Source organism: Malaclemys terrapin, chromosome 12, assembly GCF_027887155.1.
Source record: "Malaclemys terrapin pileata isolate rMalTer1 chromosome 12, rMalTer1.hap1, whole genome shotgun sequence".
In the NCBI taxonomy this organism is placed as follows: domain Eukaryota; kingdom Metazoa; phylum Chordata; order Testudines; family Emydidae; genus Malaclemys; species Malaclemys terrapin.
In genome coordinates, this window is record NC_071516.1 from 19,086,271 (window position 1) to 19,103,466 (window position 17,196).

Below are 17,196 nucleotides of genomic sequence, written 5' to 3' on the forward strand. Positions count from 1 at the left end.
GAAACTCACGTCGGTACAGGGGTGTGTTTTTTTCCCACAAGAAAAGTTTTACCGACAAAAGTGGTAGTGTAGACAAAGTCTAAGAGTGTCAAAAGGCAATTCCCAATAATAGTAGGGTTTTGTCATTAATTGATCTGTGCAAAGTAAGCTTGCAGTATTATAAACACTATTGTTTTTATCCAAACATATATTTTTCATTCTCACCTGTGCTTAAGCCCACACGGGAGGGATCCTTTCTGGGAAGAACAGTATTAATGTAACTGTGAAACCCTAAATGCACCTGTAAACTTGTGTGTTTTGTATTCCAATTCGATTAGTCACAAATATGTTTTTCCAGGTAACAAAGGATTTTCACAGTCCCCTTCTGTATTAGTTTTGGAAAATGTACCACTGGATGGGCTAGCTACTGAGAACTGAATTCTTCAAGACAGGCAGAATACTTATATTACCCATAGGAATCACCTGTCCTTGTATCTGTGTATAGCATAATAATTGGCTGTAGGGAAGTTGAGCTGTTACACTCTGCCTTTTGGTGGGGCAAAAATGTGGTAAGAAAAGGTGATAAACCTTAAATAAAAGATCTTCTAGTTTTTCACTGGAAAATAATGGGCTCTATTTCTGTGGTGGTGTGAATGTGACCTTTAATATAACAATATGTGTTTTGCTTGGTTTTAATCCACAGACCATTCCTGTAGTGGTAAGTCCTTCTGCTGGGACAGTGGCAATGAGAACTGGAGTTCAGTATGTTCAGACCACAATGCCAGTCCAAGTACGAAGAGTCTAACTACTAACAAGAAGCCCAGGCGACTGTTGGAATAAATAACTAATAAAAATCTGTCTAATAGAAATGTGAAAATAAACACAGTTCTTTGGATTAACCTCAAAGGTTCAGACTTTAGCTTTGTATATGTGTACAAAGCATTAACTACACTACATTAATGTAAAGCATTAGCGCTGGCTTTAAAAAGCTGAGGACAGGTAAGATCCATGTTAAATCTATGCTTTGGTTGTAAATAATGTACAATTTGTGGATGTCATTAAAGTTAGAGTACCATCTCCTTTTTATATTTGTATTGACTTTAACTTATAAAGAGTGTTTGAAGTTGGTAAAGGAAAGATTAAAACAGCCTTATCACGAACGAACATTGAAAACTGGACTTAAGGAACTGCAGTTGCACATAAAATCACTTACTCATTAGTTATCAAGAGAGAAGCTGATCTTAATTTGCATTTGGTAATGAAAACAATTGTGCACTTTGAAACTCAGTTAAAATTTCTTTTTGTGCAACTAAAGTTGAAAATGTACCTTTTAAAAATTCATTTTATTAGGCAAATTATGAAATTTCCAATCTGTGGACCTGAAGTACACAAATAAGGTATTTTTTTTGTTTTATACAGTGATCAGACTGTTAAAAATGATATTGTTTACAGGAAACCAGCTTAAATTTCATTCAGCCTAACAGCAGAAGAGTAGAAAGTATAATACCAATTAGTTGGTAACATGATTTCTGATCAATAGTATCAGATGTGAGAAAGGTGGATTTTTTTTCTATGGTTCATAGTTCAGTTTTTAAAAAAATCCTCTCTAAAGAACTTTGAAATGCTTTTCAAATGGAACAAGAACTTGATTTGGAGAAGACTATGTATCAGGAAACATGGGCAAAGGATGCTGGGCTAGAGCATGTATTATTTATATGATGGAATTTACGTTTTTATGTAAGCATGAAACAGTACAGTATGAGAGAAAGTAACCCATGAAAATTCTGTCTGTTACACTTATACTGTAGTATCATTTTGTATGTTGTGTAAAACGAAAGCATTGAACAAAGCAAAGGTGATGTATGTATATGAGAAAATTAATTGTATTATATCATTCCAGTACATTTTGTTGTACATTTTAGTCATGTTTATTTCTCCCATTGTTTATAAAAGGATGCAGTTTGTACAGTCTCCAGCTAGTTACCCACATTAGAGAGAAAAAAAAGTATTAGAAGAAAAAAATCGAGAACAGAATATTCGTGAATTGCAGTTGTGTCAAAAATAGCCTAGCTGGCCTTATTTGTGAAGCATAATTGCTTTTAGCATATGGAAGTATTTTTTCACATTTTCTTTGTATAAAATTTGTATTAAACTTAAATATCTTTTTGATGATTGTGTTTCTTTGTGACTGAGACAGGTGACACACTCTATGCTTTGGGTTTCCCCAGATTTTCAGGAATCGTCACAATTTTTTATTAAACTGTTTTAGAAAAATGGTTTGTGTTCCTAGATCTCCAGTTTCCTTCTATCTGGATGTTTATTTCTGCAGTCTCCAGATCATGAAAATTTTCTTCATGTAGGATCTTCAGATTGAGAAGTTTGGCGGCTTGACCAATGACGAAGTCTAGTCCAGAATGAGAACAAAGCTGTTAACAATTTGTCCAGTGAACTATGCATAAAATGTGCAGTTACCTTCATTTTTAATAGAGGTGTATTCCAGGGAGACTACAGCCCCAGCATCCATTGTTCTAACACCTGGTCACTTGGATCAGGGCTAAGCATTACATGCTATTTGTTGTCTCCACAAACTGTATCCATATGTTTAAAAATGAGGGTGGCTGTTGGTTATATTGTAGAACTTGTCAGGGGAGCCATATTTTGGCAACCCAGGTTTACAGACTTAATGTGCTCACTAATTGCCATATCCCAAATTAATATATTAAAAGAGCTGCAGTGAAACTGAATATAATTAATAGAAACAGTCTTACCAACTCATGATTTTGTTGTGAGTCTCACAATATTTGGTGTCTGTTTAAAGCACCAGTTTCTGGAGTGATGTTATTACACAAAAGTATCGGCTTACTTTTTTTAAATAAGTGTCTAGCCCTCATGGTCTCAAAGAAAAGCTTTTAAAAAAAGTGAACCGTAAAGGCTCAAAAAACAGAAAGCAAATGCCAATTCTCCCCCCATTACTATTTTAAAAGTCTCATTATTTTGAAGCCAATTTCATGTTTTGGGGCTTGTCTCATGATTTTTAATTGCTTAAGATTGATAATACTGTAAAGTTAAGAGTTCCAGAAAGAGGAATGCATTAGCAGGTATATTCTAGTTCCCGCACAGTTTTAACTTAACCTGCTAACATTTTAAAACTACAAACTTTTGTCTTCACTAAGATCTTAGCTCATGTTATTTAATATGAGGTAAGAACATACCTTTTTTCCTAGTGAAGGGTAGGTCTGATTTTTAACTATTACTGAACAAAGTCATTATGTTGCCACCTTGTACTAATGTGTGAAAGGAAAAGGTTGGGTCAGTCTACATTGTGAAGTTGTGTTGGCATAGTTGTGTCGGTCAGGGGCATGAGGGGAAAAAAACCCACTCTCCCTAGCTGACATAGCTATGCCAGCAAAACCCTTACTGTAGAGACAATTGTGCTGGCAGAAGAGTGCAGAACATGTATCCAGAGTTCTTCTCAGAGCTCTAGCATAGGAAGCAGGGATGCTGACAGCAACTGGAGAAGAATGGGGCAAAACTGAGGACTATATCTGAAAAGGAACTATGATGGCTTTGAATTGTACTTAACATAAATAGCCTTGAAAAAAGTAAATTTGGTTAAAAAGGACTCCAAACTAGTCTGTAGCTTTATTGCTCATTTGCCATGGTAAGTGGTGTGGTATAAGAACCCAGATGGATAGGTGGAGAAGAGAGCCCAGCATCAGATAAAGTGGTATGGGTAATTCATAGGTGGCATTGATCTGCCTATAATGACTCACTGTCTTCACATAGTGCAAGAGGAGACTGAGGTGTGGTGCACTGCTAAAGTTGCAATCTTTCATGAATGTAAAACCAAGGTGCTGAACATCTCAAAAATTATAAGGAGTGTTCCTCAACAATTGGAATTGTAGCTCTAGTGAGCTGGCCAATGTAGTCAGCTACTTAACTTCCCTAGGATATTCACTTTGTGGTGTAGTGGACAATCAAACGGCTGGTGAGCTTTACTCCAGAGGTGGCTGCATTTCAGTACATAGGAGTATGGTTTGTTCAATCACCGAGAAGATCTCAACAGCTCCCCCTTAGGGACAAGTACCTCCCATGCCAATTAAAAAAAAAAAGACATCAAAAGCAGTCACCCAGAATTTATGTCTTTACTATTTAATTTCCTTTTGCTTTTCAGGCACAGCTGCAGTGACCCTATGCACTTCTGAGCACAGAATGAGCATGATTTACACACAGGGGTAGGCTATCCCTTAGTGGGAGGGGCACCAGGTGGCTTCAGGCAGGATCCATAGCTGTATTAAACAACTATCCATTAGCAAGAGAGCCAGTGACAGTTCTTGGCAGGGGAGAAGTACACACGCTGAAGCAGAAGAGGGTGCAGGGCCTGAGAATTCATCTTCAATCCAGTAACTTCACCTATTAGAGTAGAACCTCAGAGTTATGAACACATTGGGAATGGAGGTTCATAACTCTGAAATGTTCATAACTGAACAAAACATGGTTATTTCAAAAGTTTACAACATTGACAATACAGCTTTGAAATGACTATGCAGAAGAAAAATGCTGTTTTACTTTTTTTAGTAGTAGCGGAATAGAATATCAGGGTTGGAAGGGACCTCAGGAGGTCATCTAGTCCAACCCCCTGCTCAAAGCAGGACCAATCCCCAGACAGATTTTTACCCCAGTTCCCTAAATGGCCCCCTCAAGGACTGAACTCACAACCAGAGGTTTAGCAAGCCAATGCTCAAACCACTGAGCTATCCCTCCCCCCATTTAACACAGTACTGTTCTTGCTCCCCCCCCTCCTGCTGCCTGATGGTGTACTTCCAGTTCCAAACAAGGTATGTGATTGATTGGTCAGTATGTAACTCTGATGTTCCTAAGTCTGAGATTCTACTATAGTTATTTTCTGGGGTAAGCTGCTCCAGCTCCTCCAGCAGCGCAGCACAGCCCAAGGAGTCAAACCTTCATCCCCAGTGGTTGCAATGCCTATATCATCATTCACAAGGCCCAGGGTCAGATCAGCCAGTAGCAGCGCTCAGACACCTCCACCTAGCCGTGGCCACACCCTCTTCCTCCTGCACTTCTGACCTGCAGCAGCTGCAGTTTCAGGCAGCATCTACGCAGGCCCCTCTCCTGCCTGGCTCCACTACCCTACCGAGAGGCTCACGCAGCCCCACATCTCTGGAGCCTGTTACACACCAGGTGCAAGGCAGGCCCTGCATGCCCCATCAGCTCTTCTCCATGCTCCCGCCTGTGGACAGAGCTGCTTCTTCAAGCCAAGGCCACGCCCCCCACCCTTGCACGTGCTGCCCCCCTTAGAGGTTGCCAAGCATCCAGTTTTCAACCAGAATGCTCAGTTGAAAAGGGACCCTGGCTCTCCAGTCAGCCCCGCTGACCAGGTCATTAAAACTCCAGTTGGTGGCTCAGTGGGGCTATATGGTTCCCTGTGGCTCCTGGAAATGTCCAGCTTCTAGGCAAAGGAGCAGCCATGGGGGCTCTGCTCACTGCCCCCGCCCCAAGTGCAGGCTCTGCAGCGCCCATTGGCTGTGAACCATGGCCAATGGGAACTGAGCAGGTGGCACCTGCTCACATGGGCAGTGTGCAGAGCCCCCTGGCCCCTCTGCCTAAGAGCCAGCTGCTTCCAGGAGCTGCTTGAGGTAAGCGCTGCCCCACTGGAGCCCAAACCCCTTCCTGCACCGCAACCCCCTGCCCAAGGTCAACCCCCCCCCCCCCACACACACACCCAAACTCCCTCCCAGAGCCAGCACCTCACCTCCCATACCTTAACCCCCATCCCAGCCTTTCACCCCCAGCCTGGAGCCCCCTCATGCAGCCAAACTCCCTCCCAGAGACTGCACCCCAGCCCGAATCCCCCCCCCACCCCCTAATCCTCTACCCCAGCCCTGAGCCCCCTCCTGAACCCCACCCCAGGTCAGAACCCCCTGCCACACCCTAACTCCCTCCCAGAGCCGCCCCCGACACCCTAACCGCCAGCCCTTCACACGCCTGTCCCTGCCGGATTAAAGTGAGTGACGATGGGGCGGGTTCAGTTTTGAGGGCGTGGCATGAGAAAATGGGTAACCGTAGCGCCTGCCCCAGGGGGCCGCTCTTACCGCCGCTCTGGCACCCCGGGGGCACCAAGTCCACGTACAGTAAGTGGGTTTGGTGGTTTTATTTCGAACCCACCAGAGCCACGCCAGAGAACGAGATCCCCCCCCCCCGGACTGCGCCCCACGGGCGGGGGAGGCGTGGCCCCGCGGCCACCCCCCCTCGCCGGCAGAGGAAGCGCGGACAGGCCTCGCGTTATACACCGCCCGCCCCCGGCGCTTCCGGGCTGCCCTCGAGCGGGCACCTCAAGCCAGCCGGGCCAGGCCCAGCCGAGGCCGCCCGCTCCCACGGGGGCCACGACGGGGAGCGTAAAGCCCGCAGCGGGCGCATTTCTAGGTCGTTCCCCTCTGGGGCGCGCTCCGCCCAGCCTCCTTTATGGGCTGGGCTGGCAGCGGTGAGGGTTAAAAGCTGATTGGGCGCCCGCCATGGTTGAAGGCGGGCGGGTCTGGTGCTCGTTAGCGGCCCGCGCGCGCACTATAGCCGCCCAGCCAGTGCTACGCTAGTTTCTCTTTTCTCGTGAGCGTGACGATGGCCCTAAGCTGGGAGCGGGCGGGGCGTTTCCCTGCAGCCTGGGGCCCCAGGGAGCGGTTGGTCGGGACCCTCTCTGCACGCGCCGGGGCGGGCGTGTTTCACATGACAGGGCTAACCATGGAGTCTTGTTGCCATCATGTGGCTAAATGTGGGAGCTAAAGTAATGTAAAAAGAAGCGTTATCAGCTAGAGAAGGAAGGCAACAATCTAACACGGGGGTAAATCCAGGGAACTCCCTTTGCAATTTTTTTTTTTTGCAAAGCATTAGTTAGTGCAAAAGAAGCAATTGTGTATATCAACAGTATTCGGAATTATAGTTGTGTATAGATTATTCACATGTTGGTGATGGGCCGTGGTTTGGTGTCACAAAATCAAAAGCCGAGATGGTTCAGCTCTGGATTACATTTTAATTGAATGACTAGTGGGTTGTGGACAGAGCTAATAAAACCTATTTCTGGTTTTGGTACATCTTGGGCAACTGTTATATATGATTTAAGCACTATTGGTTGGCCATATATGAAGCACTTGCTGCCTAAAAGATGCAGTTAAGTAATGATGTATGGATAGACCCTGAGGATGTTGTCATTTTAGGAAAACTAGCTGTTGTGTGCATTTGAGTGTTTGTGAGGCTCACAGATGAAGTGGGTCTCTAAAAAGGATCTGAAAAAGAGGGTTGGGGGCTTTTGGTTCTGTGGTTAGGAGATCCATCTGTATATAAGCAAGATGGAAGGAGGTGTAAAAAAATGGAAGTGGGAGAAGAAAACAAATGTGATGGAGGGGACGGTGTCATGTCACCAGTTGAGCAAAGGAGACAAGAAGGGGAATACAGTAAGAAACTGATATGTAAGCCAGGGTGGAGCTTTGTAGGGACTTGAAGCTGAGAACTTTAAATTTGATGGAGTGGGCAAAAGGAAAAGCAGGGGAGATATTGGAAGAGGAATGACAATGGCTGTTTTGTGCTGAATTACACTGTAGCTAAAGGCAGTGTTTGCAAGGAGGAGGTGAGGAACCAGGCTTTTCTGCTTACAGTTCCCCTCCTCCAGCCACTAGAAAAACTACCTGAAACTTGGCTCTTGGGGACCACATGGAGTCCAGCCTGGCCTGGAGCCATGCTGAGCTGAGAATGCCCCTACAGCTCTGGCACTTTCATCATCCATAATTCTGAAGACAAGATGTCACTTTACATTGGTGATAGTTTTGCCAGTTATTGATATGTCCCCCCAACTATTTCCTTCTAATGAGTGCAACTGGCATGCTTTGCATTGGTGGGGGTAACAAATGTGCTCACAGCTGCACCTGCTACTCTTACTCATTTTTCTGAAGAAAATATTAATAAATATTCAGTGGGAAAAGGTGAAAATTGACCAGGTTTGGGTTTTTTTTTTACATTAATTTACACAAAATGCCCTAACATACACAATACACTTGCTTTACAACTTAGCATTTTTGTTTTTAACTACTACTACTACTCATGTTTAGAGTCATGGCATGCAGGTAAACACCAGAAGAGTAAGCAGTGGTAGAAAAGAGATCTCCTATGTCATTCATTACTGTAGTGAAAGCCTGTGCACAATTATTGTAGTGAATCTTTTGCATGATGTCCCATGTGTCTACTGAATACCTGAGGTGAAGATCTGTGCCCTATTGAAGTTAGTGGAAGTTTTGCCAGACTCCAAGGGTGAAATCCTGGTTCCACTGGAGTCTGTGGAATGTGGACATAAGAACAATTAAGTAAAGAAAGTCCCAGCAGACAGAAAGGAGATGGGGTGAGTGAGGCATAAATTATCAGCCAGAAAGGAAGGAAAGCACTAATAAAATAATACTTTAGCACTCATATAGAGCAGCAGAAAGAATTAATCCAGCCCTAGCAATCTGCCTTTTAGGATGACAAGCTGTAACATATCTGTCAAAAGTAATTTATTTCATTTTAATTACAGTGTTTCCCAAGTCTGTTAAAGCCCTGCAGCACCTGTGCTGCTCTGGTAGGCAACAGATTCAGCAAAACACCTACAATAAATCAGCATTTACAACCTACATCCCACCCAAACTATGTAACAGATGAATGATTGCCCTTAATTGCAGTAGCATCATAATACAAGTTTGAACTGGATCACAGAGTTTTCTTCCCAAGAACTCTGAGAAGCTTAATGAGGCTTGAAGTAAGGGACCTGCTGCTCTGCATCACCCACAGTCATCATTTGTTTACAAACACTTATTTCTATGTTTAAAATGATTACAGCAGTGGACCCCAAGCCCAACAGTAACAGTGTTGTGAGGCTATAGCATATTGGTCAATACCTCTAGAACACTGTAGTATATTCTTATAACATCTGCATCCAATTTAAAATAAAGCTGACAGTAATGATCAGATATAATCTCAATTTATGGATAAAAAAGTATTCAGCAAGAACTTTTTTCATGGTTAAAAATGTATTTTGGTACTTATGCAAATACCTTGACTCCTGAGTCTACGGAGAAAGTGACTTTTTTGAGGCATGACCCACTGAAATCATAACCCACTGAAATCAATGGGAATCTCTCCATGGCTTTCCATGGCTTTGGGTCAGGCCCTTAGTGCATGTATGCTTATTTGAATGGAGCAAATTGACAGCTTATACAGCTAACTATTTCTGCTCGTTATAAAACAGCTCTGTGTTTAATAGCATGTTATCTAAATCTCAACTATAAATGGTGCTATCATTCCACTACAATAACCCTGATAGGCGGTTTAAATGCCTGTGGCTTCTTTGAATTTAAAATATATATATATTGCTCATTTCTTGACTTCTGGGAGCGGGTCCCTCAACCCTGCTGTTTTGCTGAAGTAGGAATGATTAAACTTCTTTGGGAGTTCCCATGACATAAGTGAACTGAGGTGGGGGGGTGTTAGTTTAGTAATTACTTAGCCCATTAGCCAAGCTAATGGTTTAAGGCCCAGTTTGTGGCTGGCATAAATAAATGTATAACCCTGAAGTTAATGGAGTTTGCCTACTTACTCCAGCAGTCAAGTTGGCCCTATAGGCTTCATTTCATGACTGACACTTGAGAAGGGCTCTCCACTTCCCTTACAAGATATTTTAAACTTTGAAGGAGAAAGTAATTTTCAAGCTTGTGCTGTGGAGTGAAGGTCAATATGAAAATGATTATTTAATCAACAATAGATGGGAAGATACAAATTCTTCTAAATGCAGTGTTACACAGTGAAAAAGGAACACATTGTTTCTCTGGAAATGCAAGCCAGTGACTAAACAAGACACAGCTTAGTGCAGCTTGTTTTTCTCTATGTTTGGAAAGGTATTTTGCTCCCTGAAGTGTTGACAAGACAGTAGCGACAGCGTTTGCTATATTCTGCAACTCTTAAAGTCCCATTCAAGTCTTAAGAGGCCAGAATATAATCTACCAAATAGGATAGCTATCTTTCACTGCCTTGTTTTTATGTACGAGGACGGTTCAGAGAGAGGAGTGCTGACCCTCTGTAAGTGGAGAGGCTCTGATTATTAGCAGTCCTATATTAGTAATGTCATCAGTATGTCTATTAGGCAAGGCTTAGTTTACTCACCTAGGGCTCCGAGGTGGCCTACATTACACTTGACTCAAGGGTCTTGGTCACCTCATAGCTGCCCCTCACCTGGTTGCTAGTGTAGTTTATAAAGGGCCTTAGGCTGCAACAATGTTTGAAACTATTTTTAAACATGGCTACAAACAATAGTCTGGACTGTGCCTGCGGAATGGGTATTCCCAACTGCTAACCCAGGACTGATGTGTATGTGCAGGTAGCCAGCTATTTGCTGAACAAAATGTTCCTAGATTCCCTCAGACAGGGAAGGATGAGGCCATGTTTTTTAGTGAGAGGAGGACACCTGTCACTCCCTGTCTGGAAGCTGGTGGCATATCATTGCTCTTGCTGGCATATTCCTCTCAATGTTACTGAGGCATAGGAGAGATGGACACAGCCAACTAGGACAGCAATGAATGAATATGGAGAGAGCATATGCAGCAATACACGGGAGAGCAAGGGTGTGTGTGTGTACAAATATGAGAGCAACCAAGCCCTAGAACTCTTGGGGTGGGGAGCCTGGGGGTGATGGAGGGTGCAGGGAAGGAAAACTACAAGCACATAAGCAAGCTTGAGAATGTCTGAACACGTTCAGAAAGCGGAGTCTCTTAATTTGCTTCAGAAAGAATGAGCTATTGGGTAAAACGAGCCAGCCAATGCCTCCGAATTCCATGAGAAACAATTAGTTGATGGGCAAGTTCCTAAAAACTGCAGCTTCACTGTCTGTCAGTGGCCTACAATTCCCCAGAGCTGCTGCCTTTCGGAGGTTTTACTCACACTTGTGTTTATCTCATGGAAGCCTCTCAGTCAGATTTCCCCCCTGCCCCCAATTTCTCTGGTTTCTTGTGCTAGTTTTGTGGTCAAATTTAATCTCTCTTTATGCAGCCAAACTATTGCAGAAAGACTTTGCTTTGTCCTAGATTCCCTCTCTCAGCAGACCATAAGGCTAGTGCCTCCTCTGCTGGAGAACCACACTTTGTTTTTGTTTTGTGCTGTGCTATGCCCAGACCCAAAACAGGTTTTTTTTCCCTCCTGCCTACTGTAGGCGAGTGTGGATAACATACTTTGCAGATGCTGTGTGGCTGATACTTTTGAGCCAGATGCTGAGATTAAATTATTCTGTGGTCAGTACTCCACACTCACCGTGCAGGAAACTCTCTCTCGCTCAGAGCTGGCAATGGATCTTTATTTCCTGAAGTGGCTGTTTTGAGATTCTCATCGAAGGCTTTACAGCTGCAGCTGTTGTATCTTTAAAACCTATTTAGTTTCACACCTGTGTGCAAACAGTAAATATGCTGCATTGGTAATGAGGCCAATACATTGTTACACTGTCTCAGTTTTGGGGAAATGCCCATTTAATCATCTCCCATACATCCTTCCTCTAAATCTTCCTCTGCTGTGAAATCTACAAATTACTCCCATCTGGCATTGGGTAGGCAAGGGGCAAACTCTGACTTCTGCTGATGTGTTAAACTTTGTTTTATTGTTACTATCTCCTCCCAACCAACATCCACCCAATTTGTCTGTTTTGTACACCAGCGGCGTCCTGTATGACATGTAGATTGTGGCCTCTCTGGGGCTGGAGTTGTTTTACTTGTCACATGGCTGTAGACTGCCTGGCAACATGAAGTCCTGATCCTTGACTGGGGTTTCAAGGTGCTACTGTAATAGAAATAAATAATAATAAAATCTGTATAGAGAATTAGAGATTTATCCAAGCCCAGGGAGCCAAAATGTTTGACATTGAGGGTTGCCAAGGCAGCTCAGCAGGAGCTTGTAGGCTGAATCTAATTTGCATATGCATTTATTTACATAAATATTTTTGTCAAAAATAAATGTGCCGAGCTTTATCTTCCCTTGATAGATGAACAGATGTTGTTTGTTGGCCAAGTTCTCAAGCACTTAACATAATTCAGGTGATTGTCTTTGCTCCCTGCCATCACAGGGAGTAGTCTTTGCATCTCCAGTCTAAGTTCTCCTACTCCATCTCTAGCTCAGAGGGAAAGCAAGAATTCTACACATCTGCTAGGTCCAACAATGCATGGAGAGAAGAGAAGGCAGGTGTTCTATTCCCCCAAAATGTAAACGTAGTTTTATTTAATGCCTTTCATTCATCACAAGATACTTCTCCCCACCCACTGAAAACAAGATGGCAGCATAAGGCACCGTTTAGACACATGCACAGTCCACATACCATCTAGATCAGCTTTAAAAAACATAGCTACAATTCTTACCGACAGTCCCAAATGTCCTCAATACTAATGTACACAATATGATTGTCCACGGAGTTTATCGTGGAGAAAAGAACTATTAAATTAGAATTGTAGGACCCTCTGCCCTCCCCCCTCAAAAGAAGATAAAAACACAGATACAGAGCTTAATACCAGAGTAATGAGATTAGTTCATAAATTAAAAAAATACAAAAAACCCCAACTATTTCACTCTTATTTTCAGAAAGTCCCACATGATGTAATGAAGAGTCCAGTGAGCATGCTCAGAATTCCATGCTGTGTCCTTTTCCCCCCCTTTCAAAGCAAGAAAACTGACAAGTAGACCCAGGACTTCTAGTCTTTTGTGTGCTTCAAAGTCATTCACATGGCAATAAAACAGTCAAGAGTCCAGTATCAGCTCTAGGAATCCATTTTAGCCATAAAACTGAAAGATCCCCACTGGGTGATTTGAAGGTTTTTCCCTCCATCCAATGGAAGAAGGATTTGATACATTGCTTTCCTGATGCAGATTTTTAAAGGCTTCCATACAATGGGTTCCCCTTGAAGAAAGATGACTGCAATTGTTGTAGGATCCGTTATATAAAATACCAAAGAATAGGTTGAGCTGATGTCTCTCTGAGTGAAGCTTGCCCAGCGCTGAGACGTTGGGGTCTGCTACAAGTACTCAAGTTCCAGGGCGTGCCTGAGAGCCTCCAGGTCAGCATGACAGGAGATTCTCCAGAATGGCATGTTGTGCTGGAAAGAAACCAAAATATATTTTTTAAACACAAGGATCAAAAGATCTTTCATAGTTTGCACCCTGAACAATGGGACGTGTTACACCCTTAGCCATCAACTCACAATATTGCTATAGAGATAAAGGATCATTTTAGAAATTAAAAGAGGGGGGTTTGGTGTCCCCTCTGCAGGTGTGTGTGTCTGTAGAGACTAAAAACATTGCAAAGTGCTGGAAATTGCAGGCACTTCCTGAGTTTGTGAGGCACTTTCACATGCTGTCCTGCTTCGGAGGAAACAAGCGGGGCAGGGCAAGTTTCTGGATGCCTGCAAAGATTTTGTATTGTTATACACTACAAACTTTACTTCCCATTTTCCCGCTGGGTTTAGCGTGAATGTTTCTAGAATAATAATGTTCTTCTAAACAAAATCTTGATGCTCCTTCCTGATGCCTAAAATCCATTGCAATAGGTGCCTTAGCAACATGACAGACAAGTGCTATGAGATTCTCCACACAGCTCTGCAATCCTTTCCTATAACACATGCTCCAGGGCACGAAAACCACCTTTGTGTTGCCACCTCTCCATAGACTAGGAAGTTATGCAATAAAATGAAGTTTTTTACATAATCAAAAGCATGAACCATAAAGCAGTTAGTTTTATAACAATTACAGTTCACTCTGCAGGAAAGACAAACCCTACCTCAATCCGTAGGTACATAGGAATTGCCATAATAGATCAGGCCGGGGTCCATCTAGCCCACTACCAGTTGTTTCAGAGGAAGATGCAAGAAACCTTGCACCAGGCACTTATAGGATAACCTCTTGGCATATACCGATGAAGTGTTCCTCGTGGCCCAGGACCCAGAAGACTTGGCATGGGTGGAGACTTGCCAAACCATCTATTCAGCAGCCTCCTTCACCCCAAGTCAGCTGGGTCAAGAGCTCTGGCCTGATGGTTGGGGACAGGTGCCAGACTGGCTTCCTCCCACTCACGCGCCAGACCATCCAATGGAGGTGCAGGTCCACTGTTCTATCTTGATGTGTGCCTGTCTGCCACTGATCCCTCCACGCTAGAGAATTCGATTGATCTGGAGGCCAGGGTGTCTGACCAGCTGTGGAGATGGACAGAGATGTTCTGATGCCTTTCCCTTTGAAGGAGACTCCAGTGCTCGTAGTCAGTCATGGAGCGTGCTCACACACGCCTTCCTCCACCACTTCTGAGGATGCCGAAATGACCAGCAGCAATTCTCTCTCTCCATCTGAGAGGTCTCCCTCCCAACCTCTCTGAGCTGCCAGTCTTCTACCAGGTCCTCCTCAGGACCTGGAAGCTATCTCAGCAGCCAGGTCTGCAGCGCACACTGAGGGGGACGATTTCCTAACAGACCCCTGCTATACAACCCACACCTTCATGTCCAGGTGGTGGAGTCTGACTTGGCACATCAAAGAATGGTCCTGGCTGGTGCCACCTCCTGGACTACAGTTAGGAGGACACTGCAATGCTTGGCTATCGCATGGGGTTGCCTACTCTACATGTCCCCCCTAGTGTGCTCCAGAAGGAGAAGGCAGCCTTACCCCCAGCTTCTCTCACTTTTCTCAAGTGGGTCTTGCAGGAAGGTTCTCCTTGCCCACCCCTCACCCTGGCCCTCTGGAGCTCATCATTGGCCTCTGCCCCACGAACCTCTCTGGTCCCTCTCAACACAAACTACCTGAGTTGGCTGAACAATATCCAGTGGGCCTGTCGCCAAACTGCACCCAGAAAACATCTGAACACACTTGTACTTCATACCATCTACTTCCTCGCCTTGACATCCTGCTCCTACTCCAACCGGTGGGGACCTGCTGTTCCACTCTTGTTCCACGGCCTGCCAGAGTTATTAGTTGGTGGCTCCTTTGTGGAGCTGTGAGCAGGGCCATGGAGCTGGTGCATTTCGTGGAATCTCCCGACACCTGCCCGTTTTGTGAAGAGAGGGAGACCCTGGCACATGTCTATGTAGCATGTCTCAGGTTGTAACCCCTATTCCAGAACTGCCTTCTGAGGTTCTGGCTGCACTTCCCCCTCCCCCCGCCTCATTTATGCACTCCCCATTCATGGCCCCATGAAGTCATGAGACTGCCTCCTCCTGGCACCGTCCAAGATGGCCACCCATCACACCAGGAGGAGGAATCTGGACGGGGGTGTGCTCTGCAACTGTGAGGCCTATTTCTGATCCCTTGTTATGTCATGCCTCTGAGTGGAGGTCCTCTGGGTGGTGTCCACTGACTCTTCAGACACCTTTGAGGAGCAGTGGGTGCTGTCGGAGGGTTCTTGGCTTGGTGTGCCCTCCTGGTGCTCTACTTTTTTAACCTTTGACATTCACTCCGTTCCTGTTTTTTCATTTGTGGTCTGGGTTCAGTGGTTGAAGGGTCAACCTTTAGTTCTGGGCAGGCCTATCCCACTACCCATAATAGGTACAGGATAACCCATCCCCAAGGAAGCTTCCTCCTGACTCCCATTTGTCAGAGGTTGGCTTATGCCCTAAAGCATAAAAATCTGTATCCTTTTCCAAACCCCTTGTTTATTTTTTAGTATTTGCTATTATTACTCTGAATATGCTTGCTCTCCATACAATTGTCTAAGTCCTGGCAGGTACTTCTCTACTGAAATGTCCCATTTAAAAATACAGTAGAACCTCAGAGTTACGAATACCAGAGTTATGAACTGACCAGTCAACCATACACCTCATTTGGAACCAGAAGTACACAATCAGGGAGCAGCAGAGACAAAAAAATTAAAAGAAGGCAAATACAATACACTACTGTGTTAAATGTAAACTACTAAAAAAATAAAGGGAAAGCAGCATTTTTCTTCTGCATAGTAAAGTTTCAAAGCTGTATGAAGTCAATGTTCAGTTGTAAACTTTGAAAGAACACTCATAACATTTTGTTCAGAATTACAACATTTCCGAGTTACGAACAACCTCCATTTCCGAGGTGTTCGTAACTCTGAGGTTCTACTGGATTCAGCTAAAATCTAGAAAATCTTGCTATCCGTGACCTTCTTGCAGTCACCTCACTTTATTATGTCTCATTTAAAATAATGGAAACTATGCTTATGCTCTTTTGAAAGCCAGATTTATGTTTCCAAAAGAAAAAAATGCCAACTATTTGTGGGTGCCAGTAAACAAGTGACGTACAAACACCAGGTGGGTCTGGTTAATATTCTGGTAACTCTGTAGGTACAGTTTTGACAATTGTGACTGGTGCTTAGTATTCTCTGTAGTTTTTGTGGTCACTTCAGTTGAAAGGGGTGACTCTCAGAAGATTTGGAAGTTACATTCAGATCTTTATCCCAACTTCTTTGATTTGCTCTGGGTGGCCTAAGATTTGAGATGGTTCTTTTCTTATCCAAACCAGTTCATTCATCCTAGGTTTGTACCAAAGACTGAGGCTTGGTCTACATGCACATTTTGTACTGGTATAATGATGTCAGTTACTGCCAAAATAGTGCTATCGGTACAATCCCCAGCGTGGGTTATAGAAGTATGAGCCTGCCTTAACTGGTTTAGCTTACTCCCCTTACCACATAGAAATAAGTTTAACGGTGTCACTAGGGGGATTGTACCACTTTAACTGCACCAATACAGATAAAGTGGTGCAACTTGTGTGTCTAGCTAAAGCCTTAATCTGGTTTCTTAACATTACACATTCTCATTTCCCAAGCAGACAAAATAGTTGAAGGAAGAGGATTCTTTCCCAGGGCTTCTACCTGCTTAGGACACTGTAGTGACACCAGATGTTCATTTTACATGGTGTCTATTTACACTCTTCTCTACCTAAATACAGTTCAAGCTCCTCTCTGCTATGTTGCCTATCAGTAAAAAAAAATCTTCCCTTGAAGCTATTTATCACTTTCTTTGTTCACTTCACACTACACACAGCAAGCAAACACAGGGGCATCTGAAGTGACTACAGTGCATTACTCTGCAATTTCACTTTATAGGGGAAAAGTTATTTCCTCTCCCATTTCCTCAGACCCCTGGGGGATATAAAATCCCTTCCACTTAAATTATCTATCTTCCTTTCTTTAAAGAGAAGAAA

General features: G+C 43.8%; 3 protein-coding genes and 1 long non-coding RNA gene across 13 annotated transcripts in view; 2 read left to right on the forward strand and 2 right to left on the reverse strand.

The window, feature by feature from the left end:
* Window positions 1-2,148, forward strand: part of ZMYND8 (zinc finger MYND-type containing 8) — a 107,383-nt gene extending 105,235 nt beyond the window's left edge. For all 7 annotated transcript variants that reach the window (XM_054045305.1, XM_054045308.1, XM_054045309.1 and 4 more), the window contains one exon: window positions 683-2,148. In XM_054045305.1, coding sequence (XP_053901280.1) covers window positions 683-784 — 102 coding nt within the window. In that variant the 3' untranslated portion in view covers window positions 785-2,148. The remainder of the gene's footprint in view (window positions 1-682) is intronic.
* The window catches only part of LOC128846308 (uncharacterized), a 304,287-nt gene that overhangs the window by 8,617 nt on the left and 278,474 nt on the right, over window positions 1-17,196 (forward strand). The gene's annotated exons all lie outside the window — the stretch shown is intronic.
* Window positions 4,106-6,525, reverse strand: LOC128846309 (uncharacterized). Its single transcript, XR_008446757.1, has 2 exons — window positions 6,093-6,525; window positions 4,106-4,392 (listed from the first exon to the last, which is right to left on the reverse strand). It is a non-coding gene; the product is annotated as an uncharacterized LOC128846309 (long non-coding RNA).
* EYA2 (EYA transcriptional coactivator and phosphatase 2) overlaps window positions 12,249-17,196 on the reverse strand; it is a 154,316-nt gene continuing 149,368 nt past the window's right edge. For all 4 annotated transcript variants that reach the window (XM_054045313.1, XM_054045311.1, XM_054045312.1 and 1 more), the window contains one exon: window positions 12,249-13,139. In XM_054045313.1, the coding sequence (XP_053901288.1) occupies window positions 13,059-13,139 (81 nt within the window). In that variant the 3' untranslated portion in view covers window positions 12,249-13,058. The remainder of the gene's footprint in view (window positions 13,140-17,196) is intronic.